This window comes from Thermobia domestica, chromosome 12, assembly GCF_964235325.1.
Source record: "Thermobia domestica chromosome 12, izTheDome1.hap1.1, whole genome shotgun sequence".
Classification (NCBI taxonomy): Eukaryota; Metazoa; Arthropoda; class Insecta; order Zygentoma; family Lepismatidae; genus Thermobia; species Thermobia domestica.
The window spans coordinates 78533693-78558107 of NC_137465.1; the positions used below are offsets into that span (position 1 = coordinate 78533693).

General features: G+C 36.7%; 1 protein-coding gene across 6 annotated transcripts in view; it reads left to right on the forward strand.

The window, feature by feature from the left end:
* The window catches only part of LOC145666525 (myotubularin-related protein 10-B), a 607867-nt gene that overhangs the window by 535321 nt on the left and 48131 nt on the right, over positions 1-24415 (forward strand). For all 6 annotated transcript variants that reach the window (XM_081733821.1, XM_081733824.1, XM_081733823.1 and 3 more), the window contains one exon: positions 16248-16420. In XM_081733821.1, coding sequence (XP_081589947.1) covers positions 16248-16420 — 173 coding nt within the window. The remainder of the gene's footprint in view (positions 1-16247; positions 16421-24415) is intronic.

Here is a 24415-nt window from a genome sequence, read left to right on the forward strand (position 1 = left end):
CACCAGGCAATGACGTTGACGGGCTTTCCTTACTCTAACTGGGCACATGTTGAGAGGTTGCCTACAAGTAGGACCTAATAGGTACCTTCCTATCCCTTTCTCATAGGATTGTAGTGATTGAGGAACGACGTCTCTTTGCGCATACGTATTAGTATTATTCATTGTCTTATTATTTTCATACATATTATTATTATTATTACTAGTTTTATTATTTTTCGTAGTAGTATCCTTCTTTTCTTCTTCTTCTTCTTATTATTATTATTATTATTATTACGTTAACCATTATAGGTCGATTTTGCCCCCGAACATTTTCCTTGTTATTCACTTACAGTATGATGATGGAACCTCGTGTTCGACATATTTTTAGGCCTGTTTCTATTGTACATTGACTCTTAACACTTATTTGATGCAATAATTCGCGGGATAATATTGGCTTGTAACACTCAGTTTGAACACTGCACTTTCTATCTGAATGTGGAACAATTTTCGGCGACCATTTTGAAACAGGCTTGCCCGAAATCAAAACGATTTTTTTTACTAAGCTGTTTGGTTTTCCATAATCTATCAAACAACGTATCACTCGACCTATATTCAGATTTGAAATTTTAAAATTCGTCCCGGGGCCCCATGATTAGGGCCCTGAGGCACCACGACAACACCATTCCACGTTGCCTGTGGCGTTTACATTTTTCATTTTTTGTTTCATGTTTTTCTACTTAGCCGTTTCCAATTTCCAAGTACTAGAAATTTTATCTGCTACAGGACCAATTTTGGGGTCTATCTTGAAAACGGTGCCCCATATCAAAAATTGTTTCCTACAAAAATTGTTCAATTTTTCAAGCTCTTTCGAACGAGGTATCAATCGACCTATGTTCCCATTTGAAAATTTCACGTTCACCCCCCTCCCCCCGAAATGGGGGGCGGGGAAAACCTAATGTTTGACTCATTTCTTAGGCCCCTCTGTATTGTACATTGTCTCTTAATATTTTTTTTTTTTATATGATGTATAGTTCGCGAGATATTGGCTTGTAACACTTATTTATAAGTACTGGAAATTTTATCGGATACAGAACCATTTTTGGGGCCCATCTTGAAAACGGAGCCCCATATCAAAAATTGTTTCCTACAAAAATTGTTAAATTTTTCAAGCTCTTTCGAAGGAGGTATCACTCGAACTACGTTCCCATTTAAAAATTTCACGTTCACCCCTTCCCCCAAAATGAGGGGCGGGGGAAACCTAATGTTTGACTCATTTCTTAGGCCCCTCTGTATTCTACATTGTCTCTTAATAATTTTTTAATATGATGTACAGTTCGCGAGATATTGGCTTGTAACACTTATTTTGACTCACCCTATATATATATATATATATATATATATATATATATATAAAACAAATAAAAAAGGAAAATTGTACTAATATAAGGGTTATTCAAATATAGTTTTTCTGTTACTGTCAATGCATCTTTGTATTATGATACTACACTACGGTTTAGAGACACGACACGTTTCTTTTAGAAACGTGGGTAGAGCTCAATAACCCAATCCCGAAGTAGTTTACAACACCCAGCTTCTCACCATCCTTGACCCAATCAAAACATTTGCATATAATATACTAACGTTTTGTCAACACTTACCACATCTTAGATGTTATATTTTAAACATAAAATAATTATGCTCTGAAATGATTGTATGAATATATATATATATATATATATATATTGCAAGTGCCTTGTTATTTTTGCGATACCTTTGGCTGTTAAGGAGATTTGCCTGCCTAATGGGCATATACTTTGTACTGAATAAAAGACCCCAATTTTCGCTTGAAAACGATGAACAGGCAGCTGTCTCAGTTACCTGGATGATCTGAAATCAGTTAAAAGATAGGTAAAAATCGAGGACGCTAAGAGGTTGAGGAAGGAGGAAAATGATGTAGAATCTCCATTTTCCTACTACTCCATGTCTGCCTCATTTATATTTAGAACTCCGTGCTGCGGTACTACGTACACTCCCGAACCTAATAGCAAGCATTAGTTGCCCATATTAAAGACGGGAGAAGTTTTGGTTTACGGTAGAATCTACAGAAATTTGCATACCTTAATTTTACATGCTGATGTATCGCATGCACTCCCGGACATAATAAGAAGTGTTTGTACCCATTGGAAAACGTCCCCAATTGGGTCAACAGGAATTTGCATACCCCAGTTGTACGTGTTGAGTTATTACGTACACTACCGGACAAAATCTCACGTGGTATTCGGGCGTTTATAGCAGAACAACCCTCTCCTGTTGTACAGTAGGCAGAGTCACCTACACAGTGTACTGACGGGGAACCAGCTCCTCTGAATTTTACATATTGAGATACCACATACACCCCGAAGCCAATGGCACTTGCTAATCTCTGATTTAGGAGATGAAATAAGCCTCTCTTTCCCTGGTAGAATGTTCCTCCGTGTGGCATCTTTCGCATAAGAGAAGATGGAACTAACTGGGAGGTTTTTCGTCTTTCCTCTTGAACTTTTCAGGACGGGCAGGGATTTCAAGAAAATCGTAGACCTTTACTTTGGCGGTCCTAGCACCCCTCCTAATTCTTCCATGGGTATGAATTTTACCTTGTTGAAAAGCTTATGAAACAAAGATTTTAGTAAGATAATCTTTGAGGCTACCGTACCCAACCCGCAGAAGAAGAAGAAGAAGAAAGAAAAAGTGAACATTTTATTTTTTCCGAAATTTGTGAGAGTCTGGCAACACTGTTTCTAGTCGTACGCTAGAAAAAATATTCTGACCTGTAGGCCAGACATTGATAATAATTATACCAAAAAATAAAGGGCAAAGGTACAATAGCTAGGTAAAAAAAATCGGAAGATAGAATTTAGGTGAATCATCCTGTTCCTATTTTCCCGAGAAATTTTCGCCTACCCGTACGTTGGCAGGCTTGGCGACGCCCCTAAATGTCACACATAAACAAACCATACCTCGTTGGAAACCTTATAGAACAGACATTTCAACAAAGTAACTTTCGTGTCTCTCGGACCAAACTATTAAAAGAAGGAGACGAAAATCTTTTTTTTTCTTTCAAAAATACATTTCTTCAGATTTTGTCAGACTGTGGCAATGCTGTTATATACCGTACGCAAGCAAAAAAAATCTGATTTACGCCATACACTGGGGACAATGATATCAAAAAATGAATGGTTTAGATTCAATAAGAATGGTGGGAAAAATTCTGAACACCGAACCTACGTGAATCATCCTGTATTTTTTCGATAGATTGTGGTATACGCTAACATTGGCAAGTCTTGTGATGCCCCTAATTGTCACAAACATATCAGCTATACCCCGTTGGAAACCTTATGAGACACCCATTTCAACAGGGTAACTTTCGTGTCTCTCGGGCCAAACTAGTAAAAGAAGAAGAAGACGAAAGTCAAAATTTTGGGTGGAAAATCAAATTTTTCCAAATTTGTCCGACTATGGCAACACTGGTATTTGTCGTACGCAAGGAAAAAAATTCTCACATTTACGCCAGACATTGGGAACAATGATATAAAAAAATGACGGGTTTAAGTACAATAGAAATGGAGAAAAAATTCGGAACATCCAACCTACGTGAATCATCCTGTATTTTGCTCGAGAGATTGTGGTATACGCTAACATTGGCAGGCTTGGCGACGCTCCTAATTGTCACAAACATATCAGCTATACCTCGTTGGAAAGCTTATGGAACAAACATTCCAACAAGGTAACTTTCGTGTCTGTCGGACCAAACTAGTAGAAGAAAAAGAAGACGAAAATGAAAATTTTGGGGGGAAAATCAAGTTTTTCGTGGCAACCTCTTGTTTGTCGTATGCAAGAAAAATAATTCTCACATTTATCCCCGTTATTGTAAACAATTGTGCAAAAAATAAACCGTGTAAGTGCAGTAGGAATGCAGAAAAATGCTATCTTACTAACGGCAGAGAATAAACCCGCATTGGTTCACCTAACATTGTTCGTCGAAAGATCATTGCTTTTCTTTCCTTTTGCTTCGGCAGGAAGATATGGAGTTGAAAGAAATGTATTGCATATTTACAACCCTACGGTTTAACTGATAACTAAAGCTGACCTTGACCAGGCTAAAAATAGAACGGTGCGTTCTGAGGTGATAACTGTTTTCCTTTCGCTCTCTCTCTCTCTCTCTCTCTCTCTCTCTCTCTCTGTGTGTGTGTGTGTGTGTGTGTGTGTGTGCGCGCGCGCGCGTTGGTGAACCCGTCAATCTTTGTAGGTCGATCGGTCTACACAGCAGCACTGTGAGCAATTTTTGCAAAGCGAGCATTTTTTAGTGGTTGCTCGAAATGTTTTTTACTTTTAACGCGTTCAGAACCCTTATAGGGGTCCCCCCGCGAGTTCTTTTGACTCCGCTCGTTTATACGGATACAGCCGGTTGTGTGTGTAAAGTGTGTGTTCAGACTGAAAAATTTCGTTTCTTGATCGGTGTGTATTCCGACGCAGTGCCATCTATGTGTGTGTTCCAAGCAGGAACTAGAGCAATTCAAACTCCCTGCAGCAACGTTCACCATTGTTGCCAATCAAGTATTTGTTGAAATGTTAAAGAAAATTAGCAGCTATAGCAGAGGAATTATTCACAGTACGAAGTAGGATATGAATATCACGTAAAAATAACCCTATGCCTAAAATGTTTTTGTTTGAACTGAGGGGAGGGAGAGGTGTGTATATATAAAAAAAATCTATAGTATAAAATTGAAAGTGACTATGTTTGCGACTCTTAATCTCTTGAACTGCCAGACCAATCTCGATCAAATTTGCAACATAGGTGCGGTTCTGGCCTGGGAGTGTTTTTAGCTGTTTACTTTGACAGTAAAACTTAGGGGAGGGGGAGGAGGAGGACATAGAAAAAATAAATAAAACTTGATAACTCTTAAACCAAATGACCGATCTTGATCAAATTTTCAATGTAGATGAGGTTTGGGACTGGGATGACTTTCATCATTTCATTTTGACGGAGAACGTAGGGGAAGGGGTGGAGGGAGAAATTTATGAAATCAATAAATATAAAAATAACAGTGACCATGTTTATGAATTAATAACTTTTGAACAACCCGATCGATCTCAATCAGATTTTCAACATATGTGAAATTCAAACCTGAGAAGTTTTTTATCATTTCATTTTGACTGTAGATTGTAGGGGACGGACAGGGGGAAGGGGAAATATATGAAAATGAATAAAACTTAACTTTTGAACCACCCTACCGATCTCGATCTAATTTTCAACATAGATAAGGTTTGGGTGGGGATGCTTTCTTCATTTCACTTTTACAGTACAAAGAAGGGGGGGGGGAGGAGAGGGGACAGATATAAAAATAAATAAAACTGAATAACTCTTGAACCACTCAACCGACGTTGATCAAACTTTCAGCATAGATAGGGATCGGGCATGGGATGTTCTTGTCATTTAACTTTTACGGTGCAACCTAGGGAAGGGGGAGGGAGGAGATATATAAAAATCAATTCATATAGGACTAAAAGTGACTATTTTTGTAACTTAATAACTCTTGAACTATCCGATCGACCTCAATCAAATTTTCAAGATACATGAGTTTCGGATCTGAAAATATATCTGCAATTTCACTTTAGCGCTAGATTCAAGGGGAGGGTACGTATAAATAAAAACTAATAAAACCTAATAACTTTTGACCCACCCAACCAATCTTGATCAAATTTTCAACATATATGAGGGTCGGGCCTTGAGAGTTTTTGTATCGTTTCACTTTGACGAGCCAAAGTAGCGGAGGGGGAGGGGGAGATATATGTAAAAATAATAAAATAAAAATCACTGCATTTGTGACTTCGTCACTTTTGAACCACCCGACCGATCTCAATCAAATTTTCAACATACATGAGTTTTGGGGCAAGGATTGCTTTAGGCTATTCAGTTTCACAATAAAACGTATGGAGGGGGAGAGGAAAATTTTCTAAATGATCCAAAATGACCGAAATTAGTGTTCAATCCATAGTTTTCGGGGTCGATGAGAGAAACAGTGACACTTCTGATGCTGTTTCAATCCGAGTTCAGCCCTGATAGTTGGGGAGGGGGAGGGTACAACGTAGTGGAGAGGAATAAACATTTAAAAGTGATCGAAAATGACTAAAATTAGTGTCGAATCCATAGTTTTAGGAGTAGCTGAGATTAACAGTGACAATTCTGATGCCGTGTGTCGCAGCAAGGAGGAGGGGAGCTATATAAAATAATGATCAAAAATAACCAATATTAGTGTCTAATTCATAGTTTTCGAGATGATTAGTGACATTTGCGATCCGGTTTAAGTCTAAAATCAACCCCGCCACTTGGAGAAGGGGAAGAAAGAGACATATATAAATATGATAGAAAATGGCCACTATCAGTATCGAATTTATAGTTTTCTCGAGCTCTTATATGAACAGTGGTACTTTCGATCCCGTTTAAATCAAAATTCAAACTCACAACTTGGGGGAGTGGAGGAGGAGATATTTAAAAATCATCGAAAATAACCGATATTAGTGCTAAATCCACATTTTTTGAGGTCGCTGAGATGAACGTTGACACTTCCGATGCCATGGTCCGCAACATGAGGCTGGGGAAAATGTATATATATAAATGGTCAAAAATGACAGATACTACTGATAAATCTATAGTTCCTGCGGTAGCCGAAACGAACAGTGCCACTTCTGATGCAGTTTAAGTCAATTTTCAGCCCTGACACTTAGGGGATGAGGAGGGATGACATACATTAAAATGATCCAAAATGAGCAATATCAGTGTGCATTTAAATTATTTATTTCAACCCAGCGAAGCGGGTAATATATGCTAATATATATATATATATATATATATATATATATATATATATATATATATATTGAAGATCACTGTTTGGGACTAAATCTGCTGAACCATCTGACCGATCTCGATCAAATTTGTAACATGGATGAGTTTTGAGGCTGGAGGCTGGGCTGGGTTTAGGCTATTCAGTTTGATGGTAGAATTGAGGGTTGGGGGAGGAGGAGTGGGTATAAAAGTAAATAAAACTGAATAACTCCCGAACAACTCGACCGACCTTGACCAAATTTTCAACATAGATGAGGTTCAGGCCTGGGATCGTTTCTATGATTTAAATTTGACGGAGCAATGTATGGGAAGAGAAGGAAGGGGAGATATATAAAAATCATTTTATATAAGAATGAAAGTGACTACTTTTGTAACTTAATAAATCTTCAAATATCCGACCGATCTGAATCAAATTTTCGAGTTACACGAGGTTCGGATGTGGAAACATTTTTGTAATTTCACTTTAACGGTATATTCTAGAGCAGCGGGAGGGGAAGGGGACGCATGAATAAAATTTTTTAAAAAACTAATAACTTTCGAACCACCCAACCAATCTCGATCAAATTTTCAACATGTATGAGGGTCGGCCGTTGGGTGTTTTTATCGTTTCACTTTGACGAGCCAAAGTAGCGGATGGGGAGGGGGAGATGTATATGAAAATTAAAATAAAAAGGACTGCCTTTGTGACATCATCACTCCTGAACCACTCTACCGATCTCAATCAAATTTTCAGTCTACACGTATTTTGGAACACGGATTGCTTTAGGTACTCACTTTGATGATGCAACGTATGGGAGGGGATGGGGAGAAAACAACGTAGGGGAGAGGAATAAACATTAAAAATGATTGGAAATGACTTATATTAGTGTCAAATCCATAGTTTTAGGATTAGCTGAGATTTACGGTGAGAATTTTGATGGCGTGTGCCGCAGCACGGTTGACGGGGAGGGGGAGCTATATATATGATCGAAAATGAACAATATTTGTGTCTATTCCGTAGTGTTTGCGATCATTCAGATGAACAGTGACATTTCCAATCCAATTTAATTCCAAAATCAGCCCCACAAGTTGTAGGACAGGGCGAAAGTGTTATATAAAAATGATCGAAAATGACCACTATCAATATCGAAATAAAGTTTTCTGGGTCTCTTAGATGAACAGTGATACTTTCGATCCCGTTTAAATTCAAATTCGAACCTTCAACTTGGAAGAGGAAGAGGTTTAAAATGATCGAAAATGACCGATATTAGTGCTGAATCCACATTTTTGGGGTCACTGAGATAAACGGTGACACTTTCAATGTCATGGGCCGCAACATGGCGGGGGGGGATATAATGGTTGAAAATGACCGCTATTAGTCGTGAATTTATAGTTTTTGGGATCGCCGAGATAAACAGTGACACTTTTGATGCTGTTAATTCCAAATTCAGCCCCACATCTTGGGAGAGGGGAAGAGAAATAAATCAAACGGATAAAAAATAAGCCATATTAGTGTCGAATTCATAGTTTCCGAGGTCGCTGAGATGACCTGTGACACATCCGATTTCATGCCGCACAACATAGAAGAGGGGGAGATATATAAAAATGGTCAAAATTTTTCGATATTAGTGTTTGATCCGTAGTTTTTAGAGCCGCTGAGATGAAGAATGACACTTCAGTTCCCGTCTAAAACCAAATTCAGTCCGCAACTTGGGAGAGGGACAGATAATAAAATGATCAAAAACGATTAATATTAGTGTCGAATTCATGATTTCCGGGGTCGCCGAGATGATCAGTGATCTTTCCGATGACGTTTAATTCGATGCCATTAAAAACAAAAGCAGCATATTTCGTGGTTACTAAACACATGAGAGACGAAATTGTGCATTTAAATTTTCATTTTAACCATCGAAGCGGGTAAATATATACTGGTAAAACTTCATAATTTTGGAACCACCGAACCGATCTCATTCTAATTTTCAACATGGATGTAGTTCAGAGCTGGAATGACTTTTATCCTTTTAGTTTTACGGTATATATATATCTCAGACCACCCGGTAAATATGAATCACTGCAGACGACAAACAAGAAGTATCCCCCTTTTCCTGAACACGAACCGAAGTTGCGCATTGTGGGTCTTCACAGGTAGGCCTAATATATCATCTTGCAACACGAATCAAGTTTGCGGACAGATAGCCGGGTCTGTAAATATCTGAAGGTTCAGCGAATATATTCCGGTGCACGCTAATCTATTGAGAGCAATATCCATGCGACACACGTTTCAATATGCCTCTGAAACAAGTTTAAAGCCGTTAATTAGTTAGAAATAAATAATTGCTTGCTTATTTTCAGATCGGTGTTATGGTTGCAACGACAGTAGCAACACCACGCGGCTTAGCTGTAATGCTTTTGCCTCTACCAAAGTCGATGGTGATAAGTAACTTAAGATTAAAAGGTAAAATCTTCTATCCCACAGCGGTCTAGGTTGGTGATTTAAAGGATATCTTTCTCACTCATCGTAGTTTCAGGAGACAGTATAGTTGTATCTCTTTGCTTATTGCAACCTCCGCGGCAGGTAGTTATAAAAATACGGAGTTAACAAAACCTCCGTAACACAAAACGATCTCAGAAATAGTTTAGGAAGGTTAGCGATCAGCACTGGAACTTATTCTTCTGCCCACTTGAGGTCCTCTTTTATGACTTTCTTCTGAAGGGGAAGTTGGTGAAGATAGGGTTGACCATCTTTAATTTGCTTCGGAACCAACTGCGCGTCTTCCTGGTATCCTTCTTCCACCGTCTGTTGGTGATTATGTTTTGAATAGAAAACACGTGCTCGTGAATGAAGCATGCTTTATGGTAGTTGCTTACACCTGACATACTAAACCTTACAGCCCCCACATTAGGAACAGAATTCACAAGATTATTTGAAAAACGCAAATATTGCTCTGGAAACCTGTTAAAAACGTTCTATCTTCATGGCAAAATCCTTGATATGTGCCAGTAAGTAGGAACATAAGCCCGTAAAACTGCAAAATTCTCTTTTGGTGGAATCTTGAACTCTGTATTTTTGGCTTTCTTGCAGGGATTTTAACAGAATTGCCTGATACTAAAGATACGAGAACATTCACTCTGAGTAAAATAAATTTGTCTTACGTGAAGCACAAAAATTTCTTAATTTTTAAAATAAAATTCCGATAGCTATTATTGAAAAGTGTAGCCTCTCAGCACGATGTCATCGACAAAAGATCTTATTCGTTAATCAATGTAAAATCATCCTAGTTGCAATTAAGAGAGCTCGTGTGCTAGTTATAGGACCCATCACTCATATGAGAATTTTGTAAGATTTTCTGGTGTGATTGACCTCGAAGGTCATGTATCAACGGCTTTTCGGATGGAGCAAGATTTGCTGGTAGCTCGAAGAGAGATCTAAGGTGGTTATGTATTTTTTGCCTTTCAAAGTGTTTAATACATACTCAATTGACTGGAATGGCACCCACAGGTATTTAATGTGTGTTTTACACTGCTGTAAATTCAAAACAATTCTAAATGTATTTGGTTTCTTGACAATAATTTGTGGCGAGGCGAAGCTATTATCGTCTGTGGGTCGTATAATTCTAGCATTAATAAGTTCTTGAATTTGTTTGTTTGCCTGATCTCGAACATGTATTGGAACAGGGAGATTTGTTCTGGAACACTGCCGATTTAGGGATTCTTATTTTATGATTGTAGCCCCTATAATGTCCAATGCCGTCCGGAGTGTATAAAAACATTTTTGTATTTGTATAATAACTCAAGAATGGCATGTTTCTGCGACTGGTCTAAATTAGGATTAATATCAAAAGCACCAATTTTGAATTTTTTTTTATCTATATTTCAAAGAATTGTTAACCTCCTCTTTTCCTGTACAATTTTTATTTTCTTCTATTGAGCTCGCTTCCATTGTTGCAAAAGATTAATCCTGACATGCCACAAGTTCCACCACTGGCGTATTTTTCCTTAAAGTTACAGGATAACAGGATTGGAAATTACCAGTCATGTTGTTTACGTGTAACCTTTGCTCAATAGCTTGAATATGTGAAGAAAGCCGTGGAGAAACGATACGAAGAAAGATGCAGAATCATCAATCTGTCTTTTTGCTATCACCGGAATAAATGCGTTTGTCGATTAAAAAAAAAAAAAAAAAAAGCAAGCTTGTTTTCTTTTTCTAAGTATATGAGTCGTGTGTTCTGATAAAATGTTTTCCTGGTTCTTCTCTGAGAATGTTGGCTTTTTATGATTTTTAAATAGAGAGATAAGATTCTTTGTTAAATCGGTTGTAACATATAAGCGTTTTAGCAAGTCTAAACCAAAAATAACTGGAATACATGATTTCTTCATCATACGAAAGTAATGAGATAATTTCGTTACCCAACTTTGAATGATACTATTGCTACACATTTCAAGTTAATTTTATTTCATATCCATTTAACCGCTGTTTTATGTTGTATTAATTGAACATCAGGAAGTAAATATTCGAAAGGCCAGATGGAAATGCTGTATCCGGTATCCACTAGCACTGTCCGTCTACGTAATTTAGTGATTATTTATAGGCTTTGTTCTGTCATTAGAATTGCTTGATATTTGACGACACCAGGACAAGGGTTGGCCCTACTCGCTTTTTGGACGTTTAAAGTAGGTAGAAGCACAGTGCCTACGCTTTCTGCATATTGCGAAGTCCAGTATTTGATCCGTTGTGAATTTTGTTGGAGGTTTTGTGGTGACCCCTGATTCCTCTATACTTCTCCCCGTTCTAATAGTTTTTTTTTTTTTTTTTTCATCGATTATTCCCCTAATTCACAATTCTGTTTTGGTTATGCAAACTGGTTTGTGCAACTATTAAATACGGCTCTATCATTTTATTAGCCAGGGAAGAAAAATCGTTTTAAACAGTAGTTTTCTCCTGGTATGGAGATTCTACGACGTCGAGGTTAGAACAAGATCTTTCTCTAGTTGTGGTGGTAATATTGGAGTATGTAATAGCAGAGAGGATTATATTGAAAAATAGGATTTTGTATAGGTACTGCTAAATTGACATTAACTTTATCCTGTAATGATTCAAGAGACTGAGATAGTACATTTATGTATATACAAGTATAGTGCGACAATAAAATATATCGAATTGTTTCTTTTTATTTGCAATAGAGAAATGAAAACTGCGCCGAAAGCAAATATGCTTCTTCGTTGTTAAGCAGTTATCGTGCGCGACTTTGGAGTAGGAGACCCGGGTTCAATTCCCGGCGGGAGCTCATGTGTTTCGGATTCCACGTTGATCAGTAGCTCCCTTCTCATATAGCCTCGCTGCTGAAAGGGATGTTAAACTCAAAATCAACTCAACTGAAAGTATATGTCTATCAAGTGGCTAGCACAAATGTCAGTACTCGAGCAGTAACAGTTATATATTATTATTATTATTATTATTATTATTATTATTATTATTATTATTATTATTATTATTATTATTATTATTATTATTATTATTATTACTATTATTGAATAGAATCTTGCAATTAGGTTTTGTTCGCTGAAGATGGGAAAGTCAACTACGAAATCTCATAGGTAGTTATATAATGCTTATATGAAGCATTATGTAGCATTTGAGTTGCGTAATATTTCGTAGGGCAGTGAATCTTTGAAGCATGTCGGTAAGAATGAAAACCGAGAGAACAATGGTGCACATGTAGAAGCCACAGATCAAGTTTTGTTGGTCACTAATTTTGGATTCCAATGGTCTCGCTATTCTCTTATTAAATTAACAGTTGAATCCTTTAAGAGCATATGTATGGATTTCATGAAGAGATCGAAGTAGAAAAAAATCTGTAAGAGTACTGTAAATATGTGAGACAAATGGATAAAAAAAAAAAAAGCTATCAGAAAAGTGAAGGCACAGATTATTGCTAACCATTCGCATTAAAATTGACAACATTGCCTATTAGCATAAGCCATGGTTTGTTTCATAGTTACTACGGCTAAAACAGTAAAATAGATAAATTGATTCGATTAGACAAATATATTATAATATTCCAGAGAAACAAAAATTTTAAGTGATACAAGATAACGACATTCAATAGTGTAATAGTATATTTGTGTGTTGTTGCTAAATGTTAATGCAAGTAACATGATGTCTTAACCTCTTAAAATCCCCCCTTTGTTACTTTTAAACTTACTGCCTTTTTCGTCTTATTGTTTTATATTCTATCTTGTTTTGCAGTATTCTTGCCGTTTAGTACTTCATTTTCGACGTTATAACAAAAATATTAAATTCGGTGGTACGAATAGTTGAGTTAAGTTGATTTTGAGTTTAACATCCCTTTCAGCAGCGAGGCTATATGAGATGGGAACTACTGATTAACTTAACTTATAAGTCTCTCTCATACAGCCTTGGTACTGAAAAGAAACACTAACCTTCATCGAACAAACAAACAGATATAACCCTACTTTAGTCCCGCCATTCCATTTCAAAATGAAATTAAATCTTACAGTTTGTCCCACAAATATGCGTGTTAGGTTAAGGGAGGCGATGATTAAGGCAAGTGAATGACGATGGAATAATTAGTAGAATGAGAATGTGGAAGAAAATGAGAGAGTTTCGAGAAAACCCATGGAAACGATGTTGTCCACCACAAACTAACTTCTCCGGGGATTGAATCAATGCACTATTCCATTTGAAATCAAATGAAATTTCTAGTTTTATATCCCTTCGTTATCCTCTATAGCTTATAATCGACGGGTGAGTAATGAGAGTAAATAATTTTCAAATAATTGGTGGAAAGGAAAATGTGGAAAGAAATTGGAGGACCCAAAAAAGTCAACAGCATATATTCATGTGATTCATTTGCTACAAAGTTAACTAGTGTTTAAAGCAATTGCTCTAATTGCATTGCTCACATTTACTTACTGAACTCGCATTTTACACATTTTACACACAATATCTTTGTTTGTTTGTTAGTGTTTTCGTTTGTTACAGTTGCTGCTTTTGCAAATGCCCAGTCGTTTTGGGTGCTCACTTGTACGTACCCAGTCAAAGTCGAGATACTGCATTCTGGTGCCTCTGGAAATGTAGCTTTATGGCTGGCGCAACTTTTGGGAGCGTATCAGGAAAATAGCTCCATTGGTAAAGCAGATACGAGTGCATACTCGGTTTTCCTATGGCCCAGCTTGCATATACCTTTTGCAGGGTACACAAACAGAGGGTGTGTGTGTGTGTGTGTGTGTGTGTGTGTTTGTTTGTTTGTTTGTTTGTTTGTTTTTGTTTGTTTCTTTGTTTGTTCAACAAGTTACCTTGTTGGAATATCTGTTCTGTAAGCTTTCCAACGAGGTATAGCTGATATGTTTTTGACAATTAGGAGCGTGTGCAAGTCTGCCAATGTCAGCTTTTACCACAATCTCTCGAAAACATACAGGATGATTCACGTAGGGTCGGCGTTTCTAATTTTTTTCTTCATTCCTATTCCACCTAAACCCTTCATTTTTCTACATAGTTGTTTCCAATGTCTGGCGCAAATGTGAGAATTATTTTCCTTGCGTACGACAAATAGCAGAGTTGCCATAGTCCGACAAATTTCGAAAAATTTGAATTTCCCCTCAAAAATTTTCATTTTCGCCTTCTTTTTCTTTTACTAGTTTGGGCCGACAGACACGAAAGTTACCTTGTTGGAATGTTTGTTCCATAAGCTTTCCAACAAGGTATAGCTGATATGTTTGTGACAATTAAGAGCGTCGCCAAGCCTGCCAATGTTAGCGTATACCACAATCTCTCGAGCAAAATACAGGATGATTCACGTAGGTTGGATGTTCCGAATTTTTTTCTCCATTCCTATTGTACCTAAACCCGTCATTTTTTATATCATTGTTCCCAACGTCTGGCGTAAATGTGAGAATTTTTTTCCTTGCGTACGACAAATACCAGTGTTGCCATAGTCGGACAAATTTGGAAAAATTTGATTTTCCACCCAAAATTTTGACTTTCGTCTTCTTCTTCTTTCACTGGTTTGGCCCGAGACACACAAAAGTTACATTGTTGGAATGGCTGGTCTATAAGGTTTTCAACGAGATATGGTTTGTGAGTCTGTAATAATTAGGAATGTCGCTAGGGCTGTCAACGTTAGAGTACATTACAGTGGATATTGAATAGTATACAGGATGTGTCACGTAGGTGTGGGGTTCCGAATTTCTTTTTCCATTCGTATTGAACCGACGGGTTTGACTTTTGTGTATCATTGTCCCAAATATCTGTCGTAAATGTGAGATTTTTTTTTTCTTGCGTACGATGAATAACAATGTTTCCAGAGTTCCTCAAATTTGAAATATTTTTTTTTTTTTTGTCTTTATAAGAAAATAGACAGTAAGAAAAAGGGTAAATTCAATACTTCTCCTATTCACCCCTCTCAAACCCAAAAGTCATGGACTGGGTATGGCTAGTAAGTATGTTCATTTGTTTCTATGGATGCCATTTTTTATTCTTGTAGCTCCATCAGGGGGTACCTCCCCCAAAATTCTGAAGGGAGAGAGGGAAAGCTATAAACACCCAACTTTGCTCCCCTCCCTCTTCACGGCGGGACCCACTACATGAATGATATACACAGGATTAGAAAGTTCCATCCTTTCTGAAGAGAGACATACCAAAATCATATCTCTAGGTTAATTAGGAGCTGAGCTAGAGAGGTTTGAATTGCTGGCTCAAGGGTTGAGCCGTTCGTCCTGAAAAAGTTAAAAGAGATTAAACTACAACAGGCACTGGGACGTAAGTAGTTCGTGAGAAAAGCGGACTACTCTTTGTAAACACGGGTTTTGGACCGACTACATTCCCACATTTGTACCTCTTCGTTTTATTGATATTTTATGTTACTTTACGCATTAGAGTGTAGTATATAGTAATAACGCTAATTGTTAACCGTAAGCTTTTTTTCTTATTGTAAACCTACGCTTGACATATTTTAAAAAGGTAATGAATACGTGGTATAAATGTAAGGTTATGTGTGATATATATTTAATGTTTTATAGAACATAATTAAAATGTCATATTTGGGACTTCCGGTTTCCATATTTTTTCTTCATACTTTGCCACTGCTTAATTCTAACTTTAGAATTTGGAATATGAATTTGATTTGTGAATGAGAAAGTAAATAAACTATGAACTTCCATGTACGAAATCGTACATCAATACGGTTTTTCGAAATGTACGATATTTCGAAGTATTGAGTTCCTAAGTAAAGCAAAATACAAGTCTTAACAGCTTTCAACATTCTGTTTAGTCAAAATTAAATATATATATATATAGTTTTAAGTCTTCTGTTTCATATGTTAATACCATCAGTTTCGTAAACATATGAATTTAAACCATATTATTGTATTTCTTTGGTTTCAGAGGGTGAGGGAAGAGATATGTCAGCTGTGATATCAAGTGTAGTGCAACTAATTCTAGATCCCTTTTGGCGTTCATTGGAAGGATTTCAGTTGCTGATCCAGAAAGAATGGGTAGCATTAGGTCATCCCTTTTCCTTGAGATTATCACATGTTCTTGGTCCTGAAGATGAACAGGTATGTTGATCATCATTGATATTTATGCAAAATCGAACCATACATTTAAAGCAATTAGAGGACAATGAATAAATGAATTAGGTAAAACAATTAAACGACTTTCTTTCCACACAATTGTACTGAATTTCATACAAATACATTTCCGCTCCCGACTAGTTTCACAACGCTTTAAAATATTTTATTATGCGGGATAGTTACAGATTAAGTAAGACGAAGAAAAGATCATGTTTATAATTACAATTTGTAGTTTCTATGTAGAAATCGAAGTTTCGAGCAGTTCTTGTATAAAGTTCAAAGTTATGAAGTAGTAGCAAAAAATTCATTTTTAGACTTAAAATTGATAAAACATAGCGAGAAAAGATTCCATGTTTATCCGTCTGCCTTAACCAGAAATTATAGAAATCTGTCGTTTTCAGTTTGAATATTGATAATGGTTTCGTTAAGCAAAAGCGAAAAAAAAATTTTCTGGTGTGGATTCAACACCCCAAGAATAGATGTAATCTCTGCTCTTATTTTCCTACTAAAACCTGAAGTGGTCGAAATTTATCAATATTGGTTCTCAGAAAGCAAATACGACAAGAAAAATAGTTTTTTGATATAGATTCAGAGTCGGAATAATTATTTGATCTTTGCCCTAGTTCGTCGTCTATTGAAAACGCAAGTGAAAGAAATATGCTACTTTCGGTTTCAACATTGATCCCAGAGAGCAAGAATAATAAAATTAAAGAGTAATGATATTCCTTATGTATTGAAATTTGAAATTGTAGATATATATATATATATTTTTCTGGTTTTAAGATGTAACCCCCATGAGCAAAGTGGTAAGAAATAGCTAGAAATGATTTTCTATACGGATTCAACGTTCCAGGAGTAGATTTCTTATTCGTTCTTACTTTTGATTGTTGTACAGTACCTGGCAATGAAAAAGTTACAAAATGTTTAAGTCCAAATTTCTAACAAACTCTTGTGCCGTGTTCTTATGCATTCAGAAACACACGTCTCGATCGATCATCTGTTCCTGCTATTCAATCCAACTCGCCCTCCTCCTCCTCCTGTTGTCTAAAGCATTCTATGTGACGTAATATACTCTTTCCATTCAGACGGAAAAAACAGGAACCATGTTTACTAGCAATATAGCTCTAAAACCGTCTCTTTCATTCGTTTGTTCTGAAATGCCTCTTTACAGCCTGAATGAAAAACAAAAAAAGTTAACGAAATGTTCCCGTAGCATCATGAATGCCTTCTTTCCCTTCTTCAAAGATTGCGTAACACATTAAGCTAGGAAGATGCTCCTTGTGAAATCTGGAAACTGTCAATCACAGCAGTAGGTTTTGCGCTTCCCAAAGTCTGTGATGCGGGCGCAGAGTTCTAAAATCTACTGACCAGTTATTCAATGATTAATTTCATTTTGTTTCCCTGTAATTGCAAGCAAATGTTCCAGGAGCGTCATTTGTTCAGGACACGAGGATGTTATTCCCCCTTCTTTGAGTGTGATAAACACATTTTTGATCAAATGTATAGTAAAACACAGATATAAAAAGTGAAACTCTTATGTCGGCGGAGAATTCCTCCATTCGAACAGTCTAAAATGACGCTGCTTACAGCAGCAAACCTATAGAGTTACGATAGCACATTGCTAGAGCGCTTACATTTGGTTTCAGGAGTCGAAGGCTTGATTCCAAGCCATGTGCGTTCATAGTGGACGACATCGAAAGGGAGAGAGATTCAAAATGGAGACAGAGGGATGATTTACATTATACAAGTTTAAAATTGAAGAAAGAAATGATTGGACAACATCCATATTATGACGAAATTTGTTATTTTGTGAAACAGAAGGAGGAAAGTTTCCGAACTACGAGGATCACCTCAGGCAGTTGTCAAATTAAGGTGGATAACTCTTTTTAGAGCATCAGTTGATTGCGAAGGAAGAGAAAGATCTTAAATTCTGGGGAATTAAGAATTTAAAAAATCTTCAGATTCCGAGAAGGGCTTCGAATTACGAACCTCTTAACTATCGAACCATGACTATTCATTCAGCCACGGAGAACTCTACGCAGTCATTTATATACTTTTCCTGTAGCTATGTTGAGATACTAATAGAATGGAATATTCCAAGTGTTGACTCAGTGGAAGCCGTTGACATTAAATGTAGACCTCTTGTAGTTTAGTTACAGGTGGATAATGAACTTCCCCTTATTCAAAAACACTTTTTAAAGCAGTAAAAGTTTGTTACTACTGTGTTAATTGAGTTATGTTTGATAGAACTGTCTGATAAAGTAGAGCCAAATACTTAGATATAAATAATCTTTTGCGAAGCTCTAGTGCAAAATGAAATAAATCGTCGTAAACATGTTAGACTTTTGAAAAGAAGTGTTTTTAAAAAAAAAAAATGCAATGGAAGTGCGCTTAAAAGTGCCACTTGGATGCAAACGTATAACTTTAAAAATAGCGAGTTATGTGTTAGATGAATGGTTAGTGTAAGGTGCTCCTACGTGGATGATCCTAAGTTCGAATCCTGACCGTTCTATTTTTTGTTTTAGCTACACTTGTACTATGCATTCCAGAAGTTTAAGTTTGAATTAAATGTAGTCGCAGCTACATTAGTAGTAAGTTTAAGTTTGAATTAAATGTAGTCGCAGCTACATTAGTAGTAAGCCGGAATTATTTTCAAATATGAGATTTGTTCTTAAATCGTTTCTTTAACTTGCGATGTTTCAACTTTGATGTTAAATCTTACAACCTTAAGTTAACTCATTTCCTACGTCATATATGATGAAGTTTTGCACGACGACGACAGTCAAGCCGTAATACAATATTCCATTGTTATTGTAATATATTTATGTATCTTTAGAAAGGTTTTATTCAGTAAAAACGTTCAGTGGACCGTACTATGCAACATGCACTCCTGGAGGAATTTCAAACGAATTTAGTATACCTATAAATTACCATCTAAAAAATATACTGTGAGGGGTAAGACACTGAAAGCATTCCTAGGAGGAGAAGGGGTGGCATGTAAAAGTAATAGAATACGGAAGATATTGGTGTCGAATTCTTAGTTTTCGGGTTCGAAGAGATGAGTAATGGCACTGTAGCTGAGCGCTCCTCACTTTTTTTAGGCATACATAAATGGAAAGTGTTTTTAAATTTTGTTTCAAGTATGAACATATACCACATCTGGAATATCACTATTCATGTCAGTGACCCCGAAAACTATGTATTCGACACAAATATAGGATGTTTTCGATTCGTTTTGCCCGTCATCGTCCCACTCTGATCTCCATGCCAACCAAGGCTTAAGTAGCATCTGCAATGTCGCTAAGCAATGAGATTTTACACATCATTGATAACCTAAGTTTTTATGCAAAAATTTAAAATATATATATATATATATATATATATATATATATATATATATATATATATATATATATATATATTACCCATCTACAGCAGAGTTTATGTATTTATTAATTATTAAAACCATTTTTCACTCAGTATCCAAACTTGTGGGCATATCGCGCTTCTTGTTTAGTACGCCCTCACAAAGATTTGATTTTGATTTGACTTTTAGTTTAGCATCTCTTTCAGCAACGGGGCTGTATAAGACGTAGACCTACAACTTAGCGAAGGATCCGAACCACATGAGCTCAAGCCGAGAATTGAACGTGGGTATCCCACGCCCTCACAATATATAATATATTAACGATATATATTACGAATCAAAAGTTCAGCTAGAACAATTTGTTGGCAGCTGGTTTGATAACAACAACCTTTTGTATGTAATTAATGGTGGTGAGACTGCAACGTGTCTGTACCTTACTTTCTCTCTTTCTTTGTACTGAGTTCAAAGTGAATCTATCTGCAGTATAGCGAATGGAAAGTCGAAGGAAAAGTGGGAGAAGCAAATATACCGATTGTCCTCGGCTTCTGAGTGGATACGTGGATACATAGATAAAAAGAAAAACTTACCAAAATTTACTTCCTTATTATGTTGTTTCAGTTCTTATGAATATGAAAATCATAAAGGTATCGCACTGTTCTAAAAGAAATAAAAATAAATAAAATAGAAATAATAAAGTAAAGAAAAAACAGGAATGACATTCGATCCGTGTCAAAATACAAGGGTCGTTTAAGGTTGCTCGAGACTTTTATTTCTTCAGAGGACAGATGGCACAAGAAGCACCAAACTATGTCAGCTTTTCAAAGTATTCTCCGTGCGCGTCGAGGCATCGTTCTGGCAGCTCCCTGATTCCTTTGGCGTGCAAGATCTTGGCTGTTGTCGCAGCCATTGGAGGACATCGCTCTGCAGTGCTTCATCTGTCGTGAATTTCTTCCTTCCCAGATGGTCTTAAGGAGTGCAAACAAATGATAATCACGAAACCGATTCAGAAGCCGTTCACAGATCGTCCGTCATGCGTGTTCACTTGTGATCAAATGTCAGCTGGTGGGAAACCCACCTTGCACAGATTTTGCGGAAGCGTAAGTGGTCGTGAATGATTGTTTCAACACTCCCGACACTGATATTCACCTCGGCAGCAATATCCAGCACTGTTAATCGCCGGTTCTCAAGAATCATTTGCTCAACACGTGCGATATTCACTGGTGTGACTGCAATTGGGTAAATGTGTACATGCGCTAAATTAGTCACCAGCTCCCGTTCTTCGCGAAACTGTTCACGCCATTCGTACACTCTTGTCCGTGACATCGTTTGTTCACCATACTGTGCTTGCATTTTTCTGAAAATCTCAGCTGGTTTAACTTTCTTCTTCACAAAAAATTTGATTGCACACCACTGCTCCACAGCCACAGGCACAATGCTTGCCGCCATGTTCGCTGCAGCTGCTGCGCATGTGCCAAATACGCCATGCCGAGCGCTAGTTACTCGAGAAAGAATACGTTACGTCACCCGCAAGTTTCATCATGATCCGGCTATTCATCAATTATTTACGTACGAAAATCCCGGTCAACCTTGAACGACCCTTTTACTTGCGTGTTCGTAGTCTTTCACTCCATTCACTCACCAACAGGAAATTTATTGAAAGGGCATGCTACTTTATACTATGCATTCAGCTTTTCCAGCCATAGCACGTCGCTTCGATTCTCAAGAGGTTAGTTTTTGTGTTTGTTTATATTTGCGTACGAAATATTGATTACAAAATCTAATATATGTTTGACAGATATTCTAAACACTGGGTTTAAACCAACAGATTCAACCTTCCTCCCTCCATTCTGTCCCTTACCCAACTTCCGTACTGGAAATATATGATTTTCCCTAAGCTACTTCAAAAATGCTGGGAAGCACGATTGCCAGAATTCACTCAAACTTAATTTGATTTTTGCTTATAATATTATTATTTTTAAATATATTTGGGGAATATTTTCACACAAAGATTTCTTCATATCATGTCAACGTTCTAAGCACTCAACTTAAACCAAGTGCGGACGGAAAATTGTAAGAAATGCGAAAAATCATGAACTACAGTATTATATGCGCAAGATTTAGTCCGTTTGCATTACCTAAGATCGCTTTGAGTTCCCTCTACCAAAGCTTGTAGGGCAGAGAGTAAAGATAACACAACTAAGAGTAAAGATAAAGGAATTAAAAGGTAACATAGGAGAGAACGAGTGGACTTAGTTTGTTTGTCAGAGTTCCCACTCACGTGAAAAACCTGGAATAGTCAAGGAATCCAGCTTAGCACTAAAAAGTCCTGGAAAAGTCAGGGAATTTCACTAAAATGTCTGAAAACCTGGAAAAGTCAGGAATTTCATAACTTATTGTTTAAATTTCATTTAACTATAGCAGGCATTTCTTATGCAATGAGAGATGCTTGAAAGATGTTTCAACTCTTGCTACTGGAGCCAGTGGTTTAATATTTCTACTTTTAAATAATATAACAGGGCATTTCCTGGGTTAATGCATGAATATGTTTTACTTCTTCATTTCTAATGTTGAAAGTCAGTGTCTTCTGCACTTCCACATGTATTTAAAAAAAGGAAAAAAAAGTTTTGAACTTTTTTCTTGCTCTAAAAATGAAAAAAAAAAATCTCTAATACTTTTATAGTGATGCATGATTCTTGAAAATAGATAATCCAGTGTGCCCTGTTATTATATGAATGTACTTGCTTTTTTTGTTGTTAATATCTAAAGATGAGACGATTCAGATTCCTGGGATGAAAAAATAATGTTAAATCGTTTTTGAAATTACTTGGAAGCTAATATATCTTTAATAGCAATGCCAAAATTCCTCTACCCCATGGAAGGGAGATTTTCGAAAGAAAACTCATTTTCTCATTGGCAAATTTTTTAAACGTATAGGACATCATCATTTTATGTTCAGAATTCTGTCTCAGATCTTATCGGAGTTTCATTTTCGAAAGCATCGCAACAATGCACTGATTAAGTGTGCTATTTTTGGAATTCTAATTAGGTTGAAATAATTTAATGATTACATTAATTGCAACTTAGAGATACTTCTATAGATGTGTGTATTTAATGAATTGAATGTAGCTATTCCTCTTGCAGATAAATTAAATCAGTATATCTTTTGTAGGGCAGTATATCTCATGTTAATGGCTACAAAGAAGAAATCCTACTTCAATCCTGATGGGATAGATGAGAAGTTAAATCCTGAATGGGCAAAGTTTCTGAAGCCAGTTAAACACAATCAGTTTCAAGCGTTTTGTTCCAACTACAAAAAGATCTTCGAGCTGAGTAATATGGGTCATCAGGCTGTAGTCAGTCATATGAAAAGTAAATCACACACGAGTACAACAGAACATATAACTCCAAAAATAAGTGATATATATTTGAACGAAAATGTGATGATGTGTCCGTCCGTTACAGTGATTCTTCAAACCTGGAGGAAAGCTCTTCAACTAAAAATGCTTCTGTGTCCGTTACCAGTGGTTCTTCAAACCTGAAGGAAAATTCTTCAATTAAAAATGCGGAACAAACCATGCCTCTTCCAAAGGAAGAGGGATCTAAATGTAATGAAAATACTATGATGAATTACACTAAAAGAAGTGAAGTTTCTCGAGCTGAAGTATTGTGGATTTTAAAAATGATAGCAAATCATTTTCGTACAATTCAAGTGTTAATATATCAAATCTTTTCAAATCCATATTCCCTGACAGTAAAATAGCTAATCAGTTTTCGCTTGGTGTAACAAAATCAGCGTTTATAGTATATGGACTAGCTCCTTTTTCTAAGGAAAAGCTGATGAGTCAAGTTCAGAAGTCTGAAAAAATTGTGGTTCGTTTCAATGAGTCGCTCAATTCGGTAGTTCAGAGAGAACAAATGGATATAATACTTCGTTTCTGGGACGATGATTTGCGAAAGGTTTCATCTAGATATTGGACTTCTACCTTTCTTGGGCATACAAGCGCATCAGACTTAATGGAAAAGTTCACAGCAGCTCTCGAAGATATCCCTTTTACAAAATTACTTCAAGTATCAATGGATGGACCAAATGTAAACTGGAAGTTTTTAGGGAACTTAAAGAGGATCTAAGTACAGAGCCTGGTAACCCCATGCCATTGGAACTTGGATCATGTGGCTTGCATGTGGTAAATGGTCTTTTCAGGCTGGTTACACAGCAAGTGAGTGGAAAGTTAATAGTATTCTCAAAGCAATATACTCAGTTTTCAAAGATAGCCCTGCTCGTCGTGCAGACTTCATTGCGATAATTGGCCATTCGGACTTTCCACTGAAGTTCTGTCAAATCCGTTAGGTGGAAAATGTAGACGTTTCATGAAGAGCCATGGAAATTTTTCCCAGTATAAAGAAATATTTGAATTCAACAAGTAAATTACCGTCCACTGTGTCTGTAAACTGTTTGCGTGAAACCTGTGAAAATTGCTTTCTTCAACACAATTGCATCAGTACTTGGACTGTTCTTGAAGAAATTTCAAACCTCTGATTCAATGATACCTTACTTGTATGAATAATTTCTTGACGTATTGTTCAATTTGATGAGTCGTTATATAAAGAACAGA